A 14,230-nucleotide genomic window follows, 5' to 3' on the forward strand; every position below is an offset into this window, starting at 1 on the left:
GTCTGTCTGTCTATCTATCTACCTATGTCTTTCTATCTGTCTCTCTGTCTGTGTATCTGTCTGTCTGTCTGTCTATCTATATATCTATCTATCTATCTGTTGCTCTATCTGTGTATCTGTCTGTCTGTCTGTCTGTCTGTCTATGTATCTATCTGTCTCGCTATCTGTCTATCTGTCTACATCTATCTATATATCTATCTATTTATCTATCTGTCTCTCTGCCTCTATGTCTTCTTGTTTGTCTATATTTTTCTGCATTTCTCTGTATCTACCTGTATACCCCCCCCCTCTCTCTCTCTCTCTCTCTCTCTCTCTCTCCCTCTCTGCCGCTACATCTCTCTCCCTCACGTCCCATTATCTGTGTTTTTCTCTTCTGCGGCTCTCTGCTCTCCTCTTTACCGCTCTCTCACTCTGTCTCTCTCTCTCTGTGGTTCTGTGTGCAGATGCTGGGAGCTGAGTGCAGGAAACATCAAATGGATCTATCAGGTCCCCATTCTGACAGCCATTGGGGTAAGTGGGTAAAATATACATATATATATATACATATGTGTGTGTGTGTGTGTGAGAGAGAGAGAGTGTGTGTGCATTTACATAAAAAACTGTCAGCCAGTGTTCAATAAACAGTGCTTAAGTAAAGCCAAGTGAGCCTGAAACAGAGTTGAAAGGCTGAGGCAGTCACGCCCGGGGGAGAGAGAATCACCCCGACTTTCCCCAAAACTTTCTTCATGCTTTTCATTTCCTCTGTTCATCCCACAGCACTGACTCCCAGCCCTGCGCTGCTTCAGGCCGGTGTCAGTGGCAAACACATTAGCATAATTGCTGGGTGTTGTGGTGTGCCATTTCCTAACCCCTAATATTCCTTATATTTACACCCTTGTGGAACGTGGCACGTTCACCAGGCCTGTGCAAAGACGCTAAGGGGGCGCTAAGGGGGAACCCACTCAGCTAGCACTGTCTCTCTCCGGCTTATTAGACCGGGTAAACGCGGCCTGTTTGAGAGGAGCTGCGTCAGCATAAACACAAATACACTCGTCATGTTCTCTTCTTCTCAGAAGAGTCCCACTTAAACAGCATTCGGATGAACTGCAGCTCTGCTGGGATACGGAGCGCGTTAAGCAATGCTACACACCTCCACCCTGGAGAATTGCTGTGGAGAGTATTAACAGGGATGCTGTTTAATCGCAGCGGTGCAGATAGGTTTGTGTAGAGCTAATTACTGTGGCTAATCGTGCCAAATCGCTGTAGCTGCCAGGCGTGCTAGCTTCGGAACAGATGCTGTAAAGTCTGATTTATCTGGGGATCACACGCAAGCACAGGATTAGACCCTCCGAGTGATACACTCACAGGGTGGGGGGCCTTCCCGATCTCTCAGGACTGAAATGTAGAGCTGAGGTTCTGTAGCATGTTTGCTGTCCAAATGGGCCCACCTGTGAGTGGGTGATAGGCCCATAGTGTAGCGCATTAGACCGCTGAGCCACTCAGAGCCCCCTACTGCCATTTTTTTTAAATAGTATAAAAACACACCCAAAATATGCATAAAATCAGAGTAAAAAAAAAGTTGACTTTTTACCCATTTAGAAAAGTGGGATCTGAACACTGCTAGAGTACAACAGTGCCATCTAGCTGTCTGGATTTAAACACAACACAAAACGAACCACTGTCTGCCTCGGATCTTTACTATTTGATCTAAACTATTTATTAATAATCAATACTGTGTTTTTGGTTTTTGAGAATGGATACAATATTGCAGGACGTAATATCGAGATACTTCGATATATCAGTATTTTCGAACACCCCTAGTGTTCGGTTCAAGTACAGAACACAGTACACAGCCTAAATATTCAGTAAAGGGACTTCAAGTCAAAGTCAGACGGATCTTCTGGAATCTGAACATGACCCCCAGATGAACTTCCAGCTTCAAGCTTTGAGCCTCATGGGACTCCCGACTGACTGGCTGACTGTGTGCGGACACATAAGCATCAATTTGCAGCTTTCTGATCACAATCTCCCTCCAGCCGTTACACCGAACACTTGTGTCTCGCACTAGCCCAAGCCATCTGCCGAGGGACAGCCAACAGAGACAGGCTTTTATCTTCAAACAATCTGTAATGAGTGAGTGACTGGGATTTGATCAGGATCCTCATGAACCCTAATGAATTCGACCCGAGCAGAGCAGAGCAGGTCTCCTCACTGATTCTTCTGACTCTTGGCTGTAACTCTGCACGTCCAGGCCCAGCAGCTCCGGGCTCGTTTATCTGTGCATCTGATAGCAGTGAGATGTTCCCTCTGATGGATGTGGGATGGAAGCGTGTGGTGTGGAGATACCGGGATGGAAAACTGGAAATGAAATGAAATGAGACAAGAACTGCAGATTAGAAATCCCACACTGCTGCAGTAAGCAATTTACCAACCCACTGATTCCTCCGTTCTCTCTTTCACAGCTGAACTTCATCCTGTTTGTGAACATTGTTCGGGTGCTGGCGACCAAAATCCGGGAGACCAACGCCGGAAGATACGACACGCGGAAGCAGTACAGGTACGGGAAGCAGGTTTTATTGGTTTATTTACAGTACCCTCCATCATTCCCAGTTATGACATTTGGGTGGGTTTATGTACCAAACCCACTAAGCTCTCTTTCCAAGATCTCTGTTACTGCGCCTTTAAGACTTTAAGTAAACAACCTCTGTTCTGATTGGCCGCACTATATAATGCCTCACTGAAATGAAGCACTCCTTATAACTTCTGCTCAGGTGGGCGGGGCTAAACTGTGGTATGCTGAATGGTAATTAAAAGTCAATTGTTTGGTTCCAATCCCAATCACACTGCTAGCCATCGGCAGCCGAGGCCCCGAGAGGGCGCAATTGGCCTTGCTCTCTCTAGGGTGGGTAGATGGCGCTCGCTCCGCCCACATCGCTTCACCGCGGTGCTGACCGACACTGGCGTCTGTAAGCTGGTGCGCCGAAGCTGGGTATGCGGCGCTTCACTCCGGGTTTGTTGGTTGCCCGGTGATGATTGTGCATGCGCTGAAGGGGGCATGGGTTGGTCTGCCCTTACCAGCGTCAGGGGCATCACGTGCGATGGAGGGAAGGGGGGGGGGGTTGTTCACGGTCAAAGTTGGGGAGAAAATCAGAAACATTGAATAGCCTCATTAGCTTATTAGTATATTAGGTTGCTTAGCAGACATTGCCTACTGTTAACGTACTGGAATCATGGAATAATTGGGCAATTGGATGAAGAGTCCATGGAGCTGGGGGCACTGGGGTGACTGCCATGGCTAGGGCTCGAGCCCCAGGCTTAGCCACCTGTGGCTAACAGAAACTCTGATCACAGAATGGCTGTTCACTTGTGTTGTTCTGGTCTTCCATCAGCCTCCCTGTGTGTTTACCGACTGAATCACGAGTCAATCAGTGTGTTGAGTCATGAGAGGAATTGCTCGAACTTTGCTCAAACTCCCTTTTTCCATCCAGATGATGAGAGAGGTGAGGAGGGGGGCACAACACAGATCATCGTCACAAAGCAGTGATAATCACAGACTTGTGTTTTTGGGATGATAAGAGGCCGTTGAGGGCGTGAGGGGGTAGTGAGCACGGTGCGGAGGTGTGTAATTTTGCAGCCTTAATAACAGTCATCAGTGTGATGGTCCACGCAGCCGGCTTGTTAAGCGCAGGTGTCAGTCTCAGCTGACACCACCCCGTCACAACACAAGTTCACAGCCGCTGTGTGGAAACACTCTGGTCAGGGTGAGTCACGTCAGGTCACCCCCGTGTCCCGGCCTTCCGGCTCAGAATATCTGCATCAGTGTCTGTACATGAGTTTGAGCTGAAAGTGGGCGTGGCTTAAAGCCCAAAGGTTTTTAAAGGGCCCATACTCTATCCTGGGTTTTCCTGAGAGGTCCAGAGGACGAAGGCGCCGCCACTGTCACCGGAGGGCAGCTGGATCGAATCCCAGGTCGCGTTGCCCGCCATCAGCAGCGGGAGCCGGAAAGAGCACAATTGGCCTAGCTCTCTCCGGGTGGGTAGATGGCTCGCTCGCTCTGCTAGCAGGGCGTCTGCTAGCAGGGCGTCTGCTAGCAAACCGGGTGTTGGCTGATAACTAAACCGATCAGGTGTAGTGAGGCCGTATCGCCACTTTGACAGGAACCCAAGAACTGATCTGTGTATACTAGGTAATATATAGTACTAGACTCCCATGAGGAGAGCTGTGAAGATGCTTATTATATGAATGTTATTAGCATTTATGCTAATAATAAGCCGCTTTTTAATCTTGTCATTAATAAATAATAAAGTAAAAAATATATATAATATAATATTAGACTTTGATTTGACTTAGAAGTATCGGATTAATAAAGTTTAATTGATTTAGCCTGGATTTTAAAAAAGCCTAAATGTCCCACCTGACACCCACCAACCCCTCTGCCCTGACTCCTCCTTTATTACTTCTCTGTTTATGTCTAATCCCTCAGATTCCCCCTTTCCTCTGTAAGTTTAGTGTTTTAGACTGTGTGTGTGTGTGTGTGTGTGTGTGTGGTAGCTATTCCTCGGTTATTCTCTGTGGAAGTGTGTGGGAGGGGCACAGGAAGTTTTTCATTCAATCCAAGATCTAAATATAATTATTTTTATGAATCACTGCCCACATCTATATCATACACGCAGTCCCGTAAGAGCCCCGGAAATGTCATGCTTTTATTATACCAGCACCAACAGAGCACTGCTCAGATCATCATATCAGAAGAACTACAGGCTGTTTTCTCCTTTCCTGACTTATTTACAGAATTCATTTACAGTGATTTACAGTGAACTTCAGACCCTTTGAACTAGAAAACTTCTTTACTTTAATTATCTTTCTTAAATGAATAGTCAGAGTTAGAAATAGTAATATATATATATATATATATATATGTATATATAGTTTTAATATTGTTTATCAAATTAAACAATTATGTCATCAAAAATACTGCGATTTATTTTGTTTGCTTATGTTTTTTGTTTTATTGTGTATTATTATGATTATTATTATAGTTTATTATTTTTTTTAATTAGTATTGGTATAATTAATATAGATATTACTATTATTATTTTTTTATTATTATTAGTTTTATTGTTGTTGTTGTTGTTTTTAGTAATACATTCAGAGAGTTTTCATTCAAAAATAAAAAATATATTTTTTATGACTGTTATTTACTATTATTTGACCAAAAATACTAAATACTTATTTTGACCTTACTAATAGTTTTCTAACTAATACCTTATTTCTTTCTAGTGTAATATTGCATAATAACAAATAATAACAATAATAATAAAGACCCAATCTGTAATCTAAAAAAGAAAATATATTCCTTCAGTTATTTTTCTTTTTTGTTTACTATTATTTGAACACAAATTACAATTAAAATATACTTTTACTTGTTTTCACAGTTTCAGGGCAGTGGTGAATCATAGTTTTTTAGATGTTGTTTGTTGGTTTGTTTGTTTTAATATTATTTTACCTAAAATACATTTATAATAATTTATTATGAATAATTATTTTTCCTCTACCCATAGTCTTATTTCTCTCTAATGTTTTATAGCTTGATTTATTATTATTATTATTATTATTATTATTAAAGGGATTATTAATTGTTTTGTGTTTTAATGTTTTTTTTTTCTTTTACAATTTTCCATAAAAGTTTCTATAAAAATTCCAAGCAAGACACAGTAAAAATAACCTCTCGTTGACATTCATGTGGCACAAAAAGAAATAAATCACAATAGCGCTGAGAAACATTAATATACCGCTAAAGCAACAATGCAACACCCCCACCCTCCCACCGCCCCTAAGCAACTGTATTATTATCCTCAGCCAGTGGAGCAGCTATTACATCAGTATCTCACCAAATGAGCTGACTGTGTGTTTATGACTGTATAATACCCTCCCTTCCCACCCAGACAGAGAGACAGGCCAGTAATGGTGCTCTGGCCTCCCAGCCTCAGAAGGAAGCTAAGAATTGAAGTACAGTATCAGTAAAGAGTGTGACAGTTTCCACATGGGTGTGTCTGCAGGAAGCTGGCGAAGTCCACGCTGGTGCTGGTGCTGGTGTTCGGGGTGCACTACATTGTGTTCGTAGGGATGCCACACACCTTCGAGGGTCTGGGCTGGGAAGTGCGCATGTACTGTGAGCTCTTCTTCAACTCCTTCCAGGTACGAGCTAATTACACTTGCATAGCTAATGTAATCAGAGATCAGACTCACCATGCCAAGTCCAGATCTCCATTAAAGTTCTGGGAAGATCATCAGAGTAATGAGCTCTATCTGCAGTATTTATAATGATCTAGCACTGCGATGCATACAGAGTTCACTGACCAGCCCCAAACCCCATTAAACGACACAAGCCTGCCATCAGCAGCCAGAGTCTGAGAGGGCACAACTGGCCTTGCTCTCTCAGGGGTTGGTGGCTTGATGGCACTTCCTCCTCCCCGCACCTCTTCTGGTGTAATGTTGGTCAGCACGGGCGTCTGGTAGGTAGCTGTTGTATCGGAGCTGGGGAGGAGCCGTGCTTGCCTCCGAGTGTGCTGGCTGCCTAGCGATGCTGCATCAGCAGCAGTTGGAAGAGACATGCGCTAGTCTTCACCATCCTAGTGTTGGGAGCATTGCTAGTCATAGAGGGAGTTCACAAGAATGGGTCCTTCCAAATTGGGTAGAAAGGTTCCAGCGTCTGGTGTGGGGACGGATTCGCTGTTAATACCCCTGATTTCAGGAAACGCTGAAGAAGTCCAAACGCTTGGATGTATACTGAGTGGGCGGTGCTGTGTGTTTTATTAGCCACTCCAGAGGGTTGCTGTAGAACAGGTGGGTAGAATACTAATGCAATATTATGTAAAAACATTCACCATCTGCCTGACGCTTCACCAAGTCCCATAAAAGTACAGTCATCTCAATCAGGAGACTCCAAAAGGCCTGCCGATACTGGCAGCGGACTGCAGGCAGCGATCGTGCCGGTGCTTTCACCCAGCTGGAAACCTTCATGCTGAGCAGTTTGGACATCTCATGTCTTCTGGCAAATCCTCTTCTCATCCCTCCATCTCCTCAGATGTCACCCTGCCTGTTCTTCTCCAAAAGTAACCTCAGACTCGCTGCAGTCCCTCAAAAGGATTCTGCAGAGTTGGCCCAGAGCAGAGTATTTCTAGGAACTTGGAGAGAGACGCACTATCCCAAAACTTGTGTGACATACAAATCCCTCCAGGATTCTGACAAGAGACACACAAGTCACAAATGTTGGAAGGAACCACCGCCAAGAGAGCAGCTTACGGCTCAATTATAGTAGATTAGTATTGGGACACCTGCTTAGTTATTATTTCTTTCGAAGTCAAGGGTATTAAAAAAGAGTAACTGTCTCTACTGTCCAGAGAAGAAGCCTTTCTACTAGATTTTGGAGGAAGAGCATTGCTGTGTGGATTTGATTGCATTTAGCAACAAGACCATTAGTAAAGTCAGGGTGTTGTCTGATCACCATCCCACCTCGTCCCCTCAACTCCTTAAAATCATCCCAAAAGAATCGACTGGAGCACAATGCCCATCATTCCAGAGAGCACAGTTCCACTGCTCCACAGCTCAATACATTCATACAGCAATGGGTGCAACCTAAAGTAGCTAAAATGCATTCATTAGAAAGGGTGTCCACAAACATTTGCACATGTAGTGTTCACAGCTTCTGTGTCTGTAATTTCACAGTTCTAGACCGGCCCTACGGTCTAACTGCTGCTCATCAAGTGCGAGGAGATTTTGGGTTCAAATACCAGCAATTCCCTGTCTGGGATAGTCAGGCTAACTAGCAGATGGGAATAAACAGTAAACAAACTGAGGGGCGGAGCCACAGACGAAACATCTTACACTATATTTAATCTTGTATCTATTTAAATATATATGATGACAGCAAAGAGCAAGAAGACGTCTCCAACCATCTGATTAAACATCTTAAACTCGTTCCTCTTTCTTTTCCAGGGTTTCTTTGTGTCCATAATCTACTGTTACTGTAATGGGGAGGTGAGTTTAAACAACAAAGAGTTCTTTGTGCTAATTGTGTCTGATTTGGGCCTGTTGTTACAAATCAAAGCCAGGTGGGGGCATAAGGGGTAAGGGGTGACCTAGGAGGTCTTGGCCTCCCCACTCCAGAAAGACCTCAGATGCCAACACAAAGGTGCCAGTGTTAAACACAGCACCACTCTGCCTTTACTGAGCTTTCTGCAGACTGTGCAAACTAGCATGGGCTACTATAGCTATAGCAAACTTGGGTCGGTACTGCCAAAAAGAAAAATCCCTAGGGAATCTGATTCATGAGCTTTGCTTGCAATGGTTGTGGAAGCTACTATAATTTGGCCAGTTGGCTAGGTGGTGGTTATCACTGGTGTTGAGCGATGTCTCTGGGCCAGGTGGGTTCCAGGTGGGTTCCAGGTGGGCCTGGGCTCTGAGTGGGTTTGTACATGTGTTTACTATAGCCCCAGGGTGCAGTGTACAACCCAGATGGGGCCCATGTTAACCCCCTCCTGGTCCCATCAGTGACCCTGGTGGGCATCCATATGTGGGGCCAATGGGAAACCCATAGATAAAAACGTTCTGGTTGCCAGTTGGGCTGCCCGTACAAGCCCCACACGGGCATAATGGGACTCATTTCCTAATACTTATCATCAAATCCGATTGTCATGAAGTCATGGAGACTCTTCTCCCCGTCTCTCTAACTCAGGTCCAGACAGAAATTAAAAAGACGTGGACACGCTGGAACCTGGCCTTCGACTGGAAGGGTCCAGTGGTGTGCGGCAGTTACCGTTACGGCTCCGTGCTGACTGGCCTCAACAACAGCACCAGCAGCCACTCCCAGCTGGCGGCGGGAGGGCCAGCCACTCGCTCCACCACGCTGTTCTCCAGCCGGGTTTACCGCAGCACTGGAGCGCCCTCTATCAGTGCTCACGCTGCTCTGCCGGGCTACGTGCTCAGTACTTCAGATGCGGACAGCCTGCCACCCTCCATACCCGAGGAGTCGGAGGAAAGTGCAAAGCAGGTGGACGATATCCTGCTGAAGGAGTCTCTGCCCGCACTGCCGAGCAGCGGCCCAGAGGATGATGAAGAGGCGCTGTAGATAACAAGGGTTTTCAGCAAAGTCCAGGGGGTGTTTGGGAATCGCTTTAAGAATGCGAAAACAGTTGCAGGCACATCTGGACAGGACCCAGCTGGACAGGCTCAGGCTTGGATCCCTTTAAGAAAAGCTGTGATGTCTTACTTATCTGTTGTGACAGTTCTGGCCTTTGAAGGGGCTCGTTTAGAGAGACCAGGGGCCAGTCTGAGGAGAAATTGATAGTATTTGAAAAGTTTTAACCTCCGAATTGAAAGTACGTTCATTTGGAAGTGCAAAGGAATGAGCCTGAAACGGCATCAGGCCAGATTCTTCAAGTTCAGCTTCACGGGAAATATGTGACATGGTAGGCTGTTCAAGTCTTAGCGTGGCACTGCCTGGTTAACAGTCTTTTTTACACATGATCTTAGTTACAGTTAATCCCAATGAGCTAACGATAACTGATACTCAGCATCTGTTGGAGTGCCAAAATGAACCAAAAGTCTCCAAATCAGAGCCATGGGTTCTAATAAAAAAGACGTATGGCAACAAATGAACAGTTTCTTTATGAATTTGTATATAAACAACATAAATTCCCCCAAATTATTTATGTGATATTAAATGTACGCCTACATCCACGTTCACAAGATGACAAAAAAGTGGGCAAAGGCATCCAGATAAACCAGCAGTTCCCCTCCTTTCCTACTGGGACAATCACCACCAGTGTATCACTAACAGCATGTGCAAGGTAAACCCTGTGACAGTGCTTGTTTATGAATGAGAGAACATCACAGTAAATCTGCTGATGTGTTTTAGAAATCTGGCCCCAAGTCTGACACCCCCCCCCCCACCACCACCACCACCACCACCACCACCACCTCGTTTGGTCCAGACCTTCATACTTTTCAGCTTGGTCTAACCCAAAATAGCAGGTGTGAAAGGTGCCTCTGATCACGGTTCAGTTGATTCGTTCGCAGTGTGAGAACACTTTTTTTTGGACGGTTCGGACTAAGGTTCGCACCAATTACTGGAAGTCGAGGAAGGCAGTCGACACCCATGAAACAATAGTAGAAGAAAAGAGCACAGGGTGACAACGTAACCGTAGCGAGACGAGCTCGTTTATTTGGTGAGTTTAAACTCTGATCATTGTTTTTTTGTCTGGGAAGGCCGACGCCCCCATTTTCCAACATTTCACAAGCCAATAAATGACAAGTACAGGGTAAAGTGGGCTGCGTCTTCCAACAATCACACATGTAAAAGAATGTAAATTGTGGAAATTGTAAATGATTGTAAACGGCCCAAGCCAACCCCACCCAGACTCATCTCCATCTCCATCCTTCTTTCTGAAGGCCTCAGAGAGCTCTCTGCAGATCTGCAGCTGATGTTCTGCACCTGATTCTAATTTGACGCATTTAATGCTCGGGTTCGAAACTGCATTTCTATTAATTACATTTTAATGATTTTTAAAAGACAGTTTCTTGTTTACTTCTATTTCCTCCATCTCTCTAAAGTGTTCAAATGAAGATCAAACATCCAGATGTTTAAATCATTTAAAAAATACTTTTCATTGTTTTCAGTGATTTTCCTGCTTTTTTTTTAATACATGAAAATTAAAAGTTTATGGAAAACTTCAACAAAACTGTACCAAAATCTGAGCCCATGAGCCTGTTTTGAGAGCTTTGGTCACACAGTGTTGCTGAGAGAGTTCCTCAACATGCTTGGAGGAGAACATTAAGCACAACAGTGTAGCGCCACAAAAGGGCTGTTGACCATGCATCTCTTTCAGTGAAAAATCTGGACGATAAACATGCCGTCGTAAGAACCAGACAGACTGCGCATGAGGCCGACTTCAGATGTTCCAGTGTCTTGGAGATGTTTTGCTGCCAAGATGAGATTCTGATTCTTTGTTCTGGTGTAAATGAACTGAATCCTGGACAGAACTTACTCCTACAGTTTTACTGCACACGGACCTTCAGGCAATCTGAAGCTCTACACCTTTAAAGAAAATGAAAATAGGTACACAAGGGCTACTGCTGTTACGGGCTGACCTGACTAAATCCTTTAGCACCAAAAAAAACAACAACGACGACAGTAAGGTTGTTTTATTACAAATAAAGGTGCCAAACGGGTTCTTTGGAGCGACGTAGTAAAAGAACTATTTTTGGGTGACACTGATTGAAAGGTTTTTCAGGGAACCAAAACTGGTTCTTTTACTCTACACAAATAATTATGCATTGAAATTGCTTGATTCAGATGTGTGCATCATTTACTGTCATATTTAAGGATAGTTAAAAGTGAAAACACTGAATAACTCAACACATAAAACATAACATAAACATTTCATTATATGCCCATATTCAAAAACTGAGATTATTCTGTTGTTTTGTTTTCTGGATGGAAATAATGTTTTCCCTCCTGTTTGTAGCAGCAGAATGTTGATTTACAATTTCAAATTGTTTACTTTTTTTCTTAAAAGTTTGTTAAAATATTTATTTTAGATAATAATTCACTTATTTTATCTTGATTTTGAAAATGACAAAATATTAAATAATGTAACAATACTAATTAAACAGTTATTTAAACACCTTTGAAAGAATGGGCTATTTTTACATGCTCAGTTTAAATTTGGGGGAATAAGTAATTGTTTTGAGATTTCAATTAAAATTATAATAAAAAAGTAATTATTTCAACATAGTTTACTTATTTCATTCAATTTTTGAAACAATAAATTCAGTCAGTTTAAGATACCCACCTAACTGAAACGTGCAGTTACATTCGCAGTTACATTTTTGAGAATATTGCGTAATATTATGTTATTATTTTAAATAAAAATGTCAAATGTTGACACTGCTGCTGAAAGAGGTTATGAAAAAAAACAGGCTGACAGGATTGGGATTGCATATCTCAAAATGTACTTGTGTAGACATTAGAGAAATGTTTAATAATTTAATTACATATGTAATAAAATGTATAATTTAATTACATTTTAATTTAATTAAACATTTTATTTCATTTTATTTAATTTTAATTATTTTATATTTCAATTTTAAAATGTATTTTTTAATTTTTTATCTTTTTTTTCACCTGTTTTCTTAACAAACCAATAAAAACTTTTTAACATTTTCATCTCTTTAGACCAATCAGAATAAATCAGAAGTGAAGTCCACATTCGGTAAATCAGTGCTAAATCTGGTTCGTGGACAGGAATGAGATAAGTCCAGCACATCTAGTGAGTCAGTTTCTTCAGTGCATGAAATCATTCCAGAGAACCTCTTGGAACCTCTTGGGGACCTGCATTCTGGAGAAGTGTGATGATTCTTCTTGCCAAGGGTTTGTCCAGTTCAGCTGTTTTTCTTTTTTTTTTTTTTTTTTGCTTTTGTGTGAAAAGCATGTTCTAAATGTGGGCCCTGATGCAGGCTGGGGGTCGGACTCACTGACGGCCTGTATGATCTGATGTTCCGGAAATAATAAAACATCAATTTCTATATTTTAATATTTCGGGTAGATTTTGTGGCACGTTTTCCACTGATGAATGAAACACTGTAGATGTTTTTGTGACGTTTTTGGAGCTGACTGGAATAAACATGCTTTCTGTTATACCCTGGCTCTCTGTGCATCCCTCTGTGTGTGTGTGTGTGAGTTGCAACAACCTCCTATATCTAAAGTAGGAGGGGCAACAGCCTCCCAAATCCAAAGAAGGAGGTGCCACATCCTCAAAAATCTGAAGGTGGAGGAGCAACACCCTCCCAAAACTAAAGTAGGAGGGGCAAACTTTCTCCCAAACCTGAAGACGGATTGGCAACGCCCTCCCAAATCCAAAGTAGGAGGGGCAACGCCCTTCCAAAATCTGAAGATGGAGGAGCAACACCCTTTTAGAAGTAAAGTAGGAGGGGCAACAGCCTCTAAAATCTGAAGATGGAGGAGCAACACCCAATACCCTCCAAAACTAAACAAGGAAGGGCAATGTCCAATACTAAAAAAGGAGGTGCATCCCTCTGTGTGTGTGTGTGTGTGTGTGTGTGTGTGTATGTGTGTGTGTGAGAGAGTGTGTGTGTGTGTGAGAGAGAGAGAGAGAGCATCTTCCTCTCTACTGACACATTTTTCTCTAATCAACAAATACCTCGTATTAGAGAAGATGTGGAGCTTGTTTCTGGGGAAGCAGTTCATCCTGGTAGCCTGATAGTCTGTGGTGGGATGAGTCATCTAAAGGTGCACAACACTTCCAACGAGAGCGTCGACGCCTCTCAGCCTCTCAGCCTCTTACACCCACTTTCCAGCGTGCTCTACACTTTCCCTCGCAGCTGTTTTTCAGAAGCAGGTAGCAGCTGTTAGTCTGCTGAGGCTGAGCTCCACTGAGAGACGTTCTGCTCTATAAGACTGTGTTTAACATCTGTTAATTACCTTTTTCTGTTTATGTCTGGAGATTTTACAAGCCTCACATTTGTGGACTTAATCTAGAAGAGCTTAAATCTCACTGAGCAGTAGACACGGGGGGGTTGTACAGGTGGGTTTCTTGCTCTGTTCTTGACATTTACGAGCCGAACTGAAGACCCAGATGTAATAATCCTGATTGATCACTGCATATATAAGTGTGTGTGGTCATTCTCACCCCATTACTGAAGAAGGAAAAGCAACGCCCTCCCAAATCAATGAAGGAGGGGCCATGCCCTCCCAAAATCTGAAGATGGAGGAGGCAACGGCTTCCCAAATCCAAAGAAGGAGGGGCCACGCCCTCTCAAATCTGAAGATGGAGGAATAACACCCTCCCAAAACTAAAGTAGGAGGCGCAACACTCTCCCAAATCTGAAGATGGAGTAGCAACGACCTCCCATATCCAAAGTAGAAGTGGCAACAGCCTCCCAAATCCAAAGAAGGAGGGGCCACGCCCTCTTAAATCTGAAGATGGAGGAATAACACCATCCCAAAACTAAAGTAGGAGGGGCAACGCCCTCCCAAATCTGAAGATGGAAGAGCAACACCCTCCCAAATGTAAAGTAAGAGGGGCAACAGCCTCTAAAATCTGAAGACAAAAGGAGCAACACCCTCCCAAATCTGAAGATGGAGAAGCAAACCCCCTCCCAAAACTAAAATAGGAGGGGCAACAGCCTCTAAAATCTGAAGATGGAGTGGCAACGACCTCCCATGTCA

At 43.4% G+C, this 14,230-nt stretch overlaps 1 protein-coding gene across 2 annotated transcripts in view; it reads left to right on the plus strand.

Annotated features, from left to right (window-relative positions):
* The window catches only part of pth2ra (parathyroid hormone 2 receptor a), a 69,553-nt gene extending 58,982 nt beyond the window's left edge, over positions 1-10,571 (plus strand). Inside the window, exons 9-13 of one of the 2 annotated variants that reach the window (XM_072685268.1) lie at positions 444-510; positions 2,442-2,536; positions 6,039-6,177; positions 7,978-8,019; positions 8,717-10,571. In XM_072685268.1, the coding sequence (XP_072541369.1) occupies positions 444-510; positions 2,442-2,536; positions 6,039-6,177; positions 7,978-8,019; positions 8,717-9,109 (736 nt within the window). In that variant the 3' untranslated portion in view covers positions 9,110-10,571. The remainder of the gene's footprint in view (positions 1-443; positions 511-2,441; positions 2,537-6,038; positions 6,178-7,977; positions 8,020-8,716) is intronic. The other variant, XM_072685269.1, reaches the window with a different exon arrangement.
* Positions 10,572-14,230: the final 3,659 nt, after the last annotated feature.

The sequence above is a fragment of the Salminus brasiliensis genome, chromosome 8, assembly GCF_030463535.1.
Source record: "Salminus brasiliensis chromosome 8, fSalBra1.hap2, whole genome shotgun sequence".
NCBI classification, from domain to species: domain Eukaryota; kingdom Metazoa; phylum Chordata; class Actinopteri; order Characiformes; family Bryconidae; genus Salminus; species Salminus brasiliensis.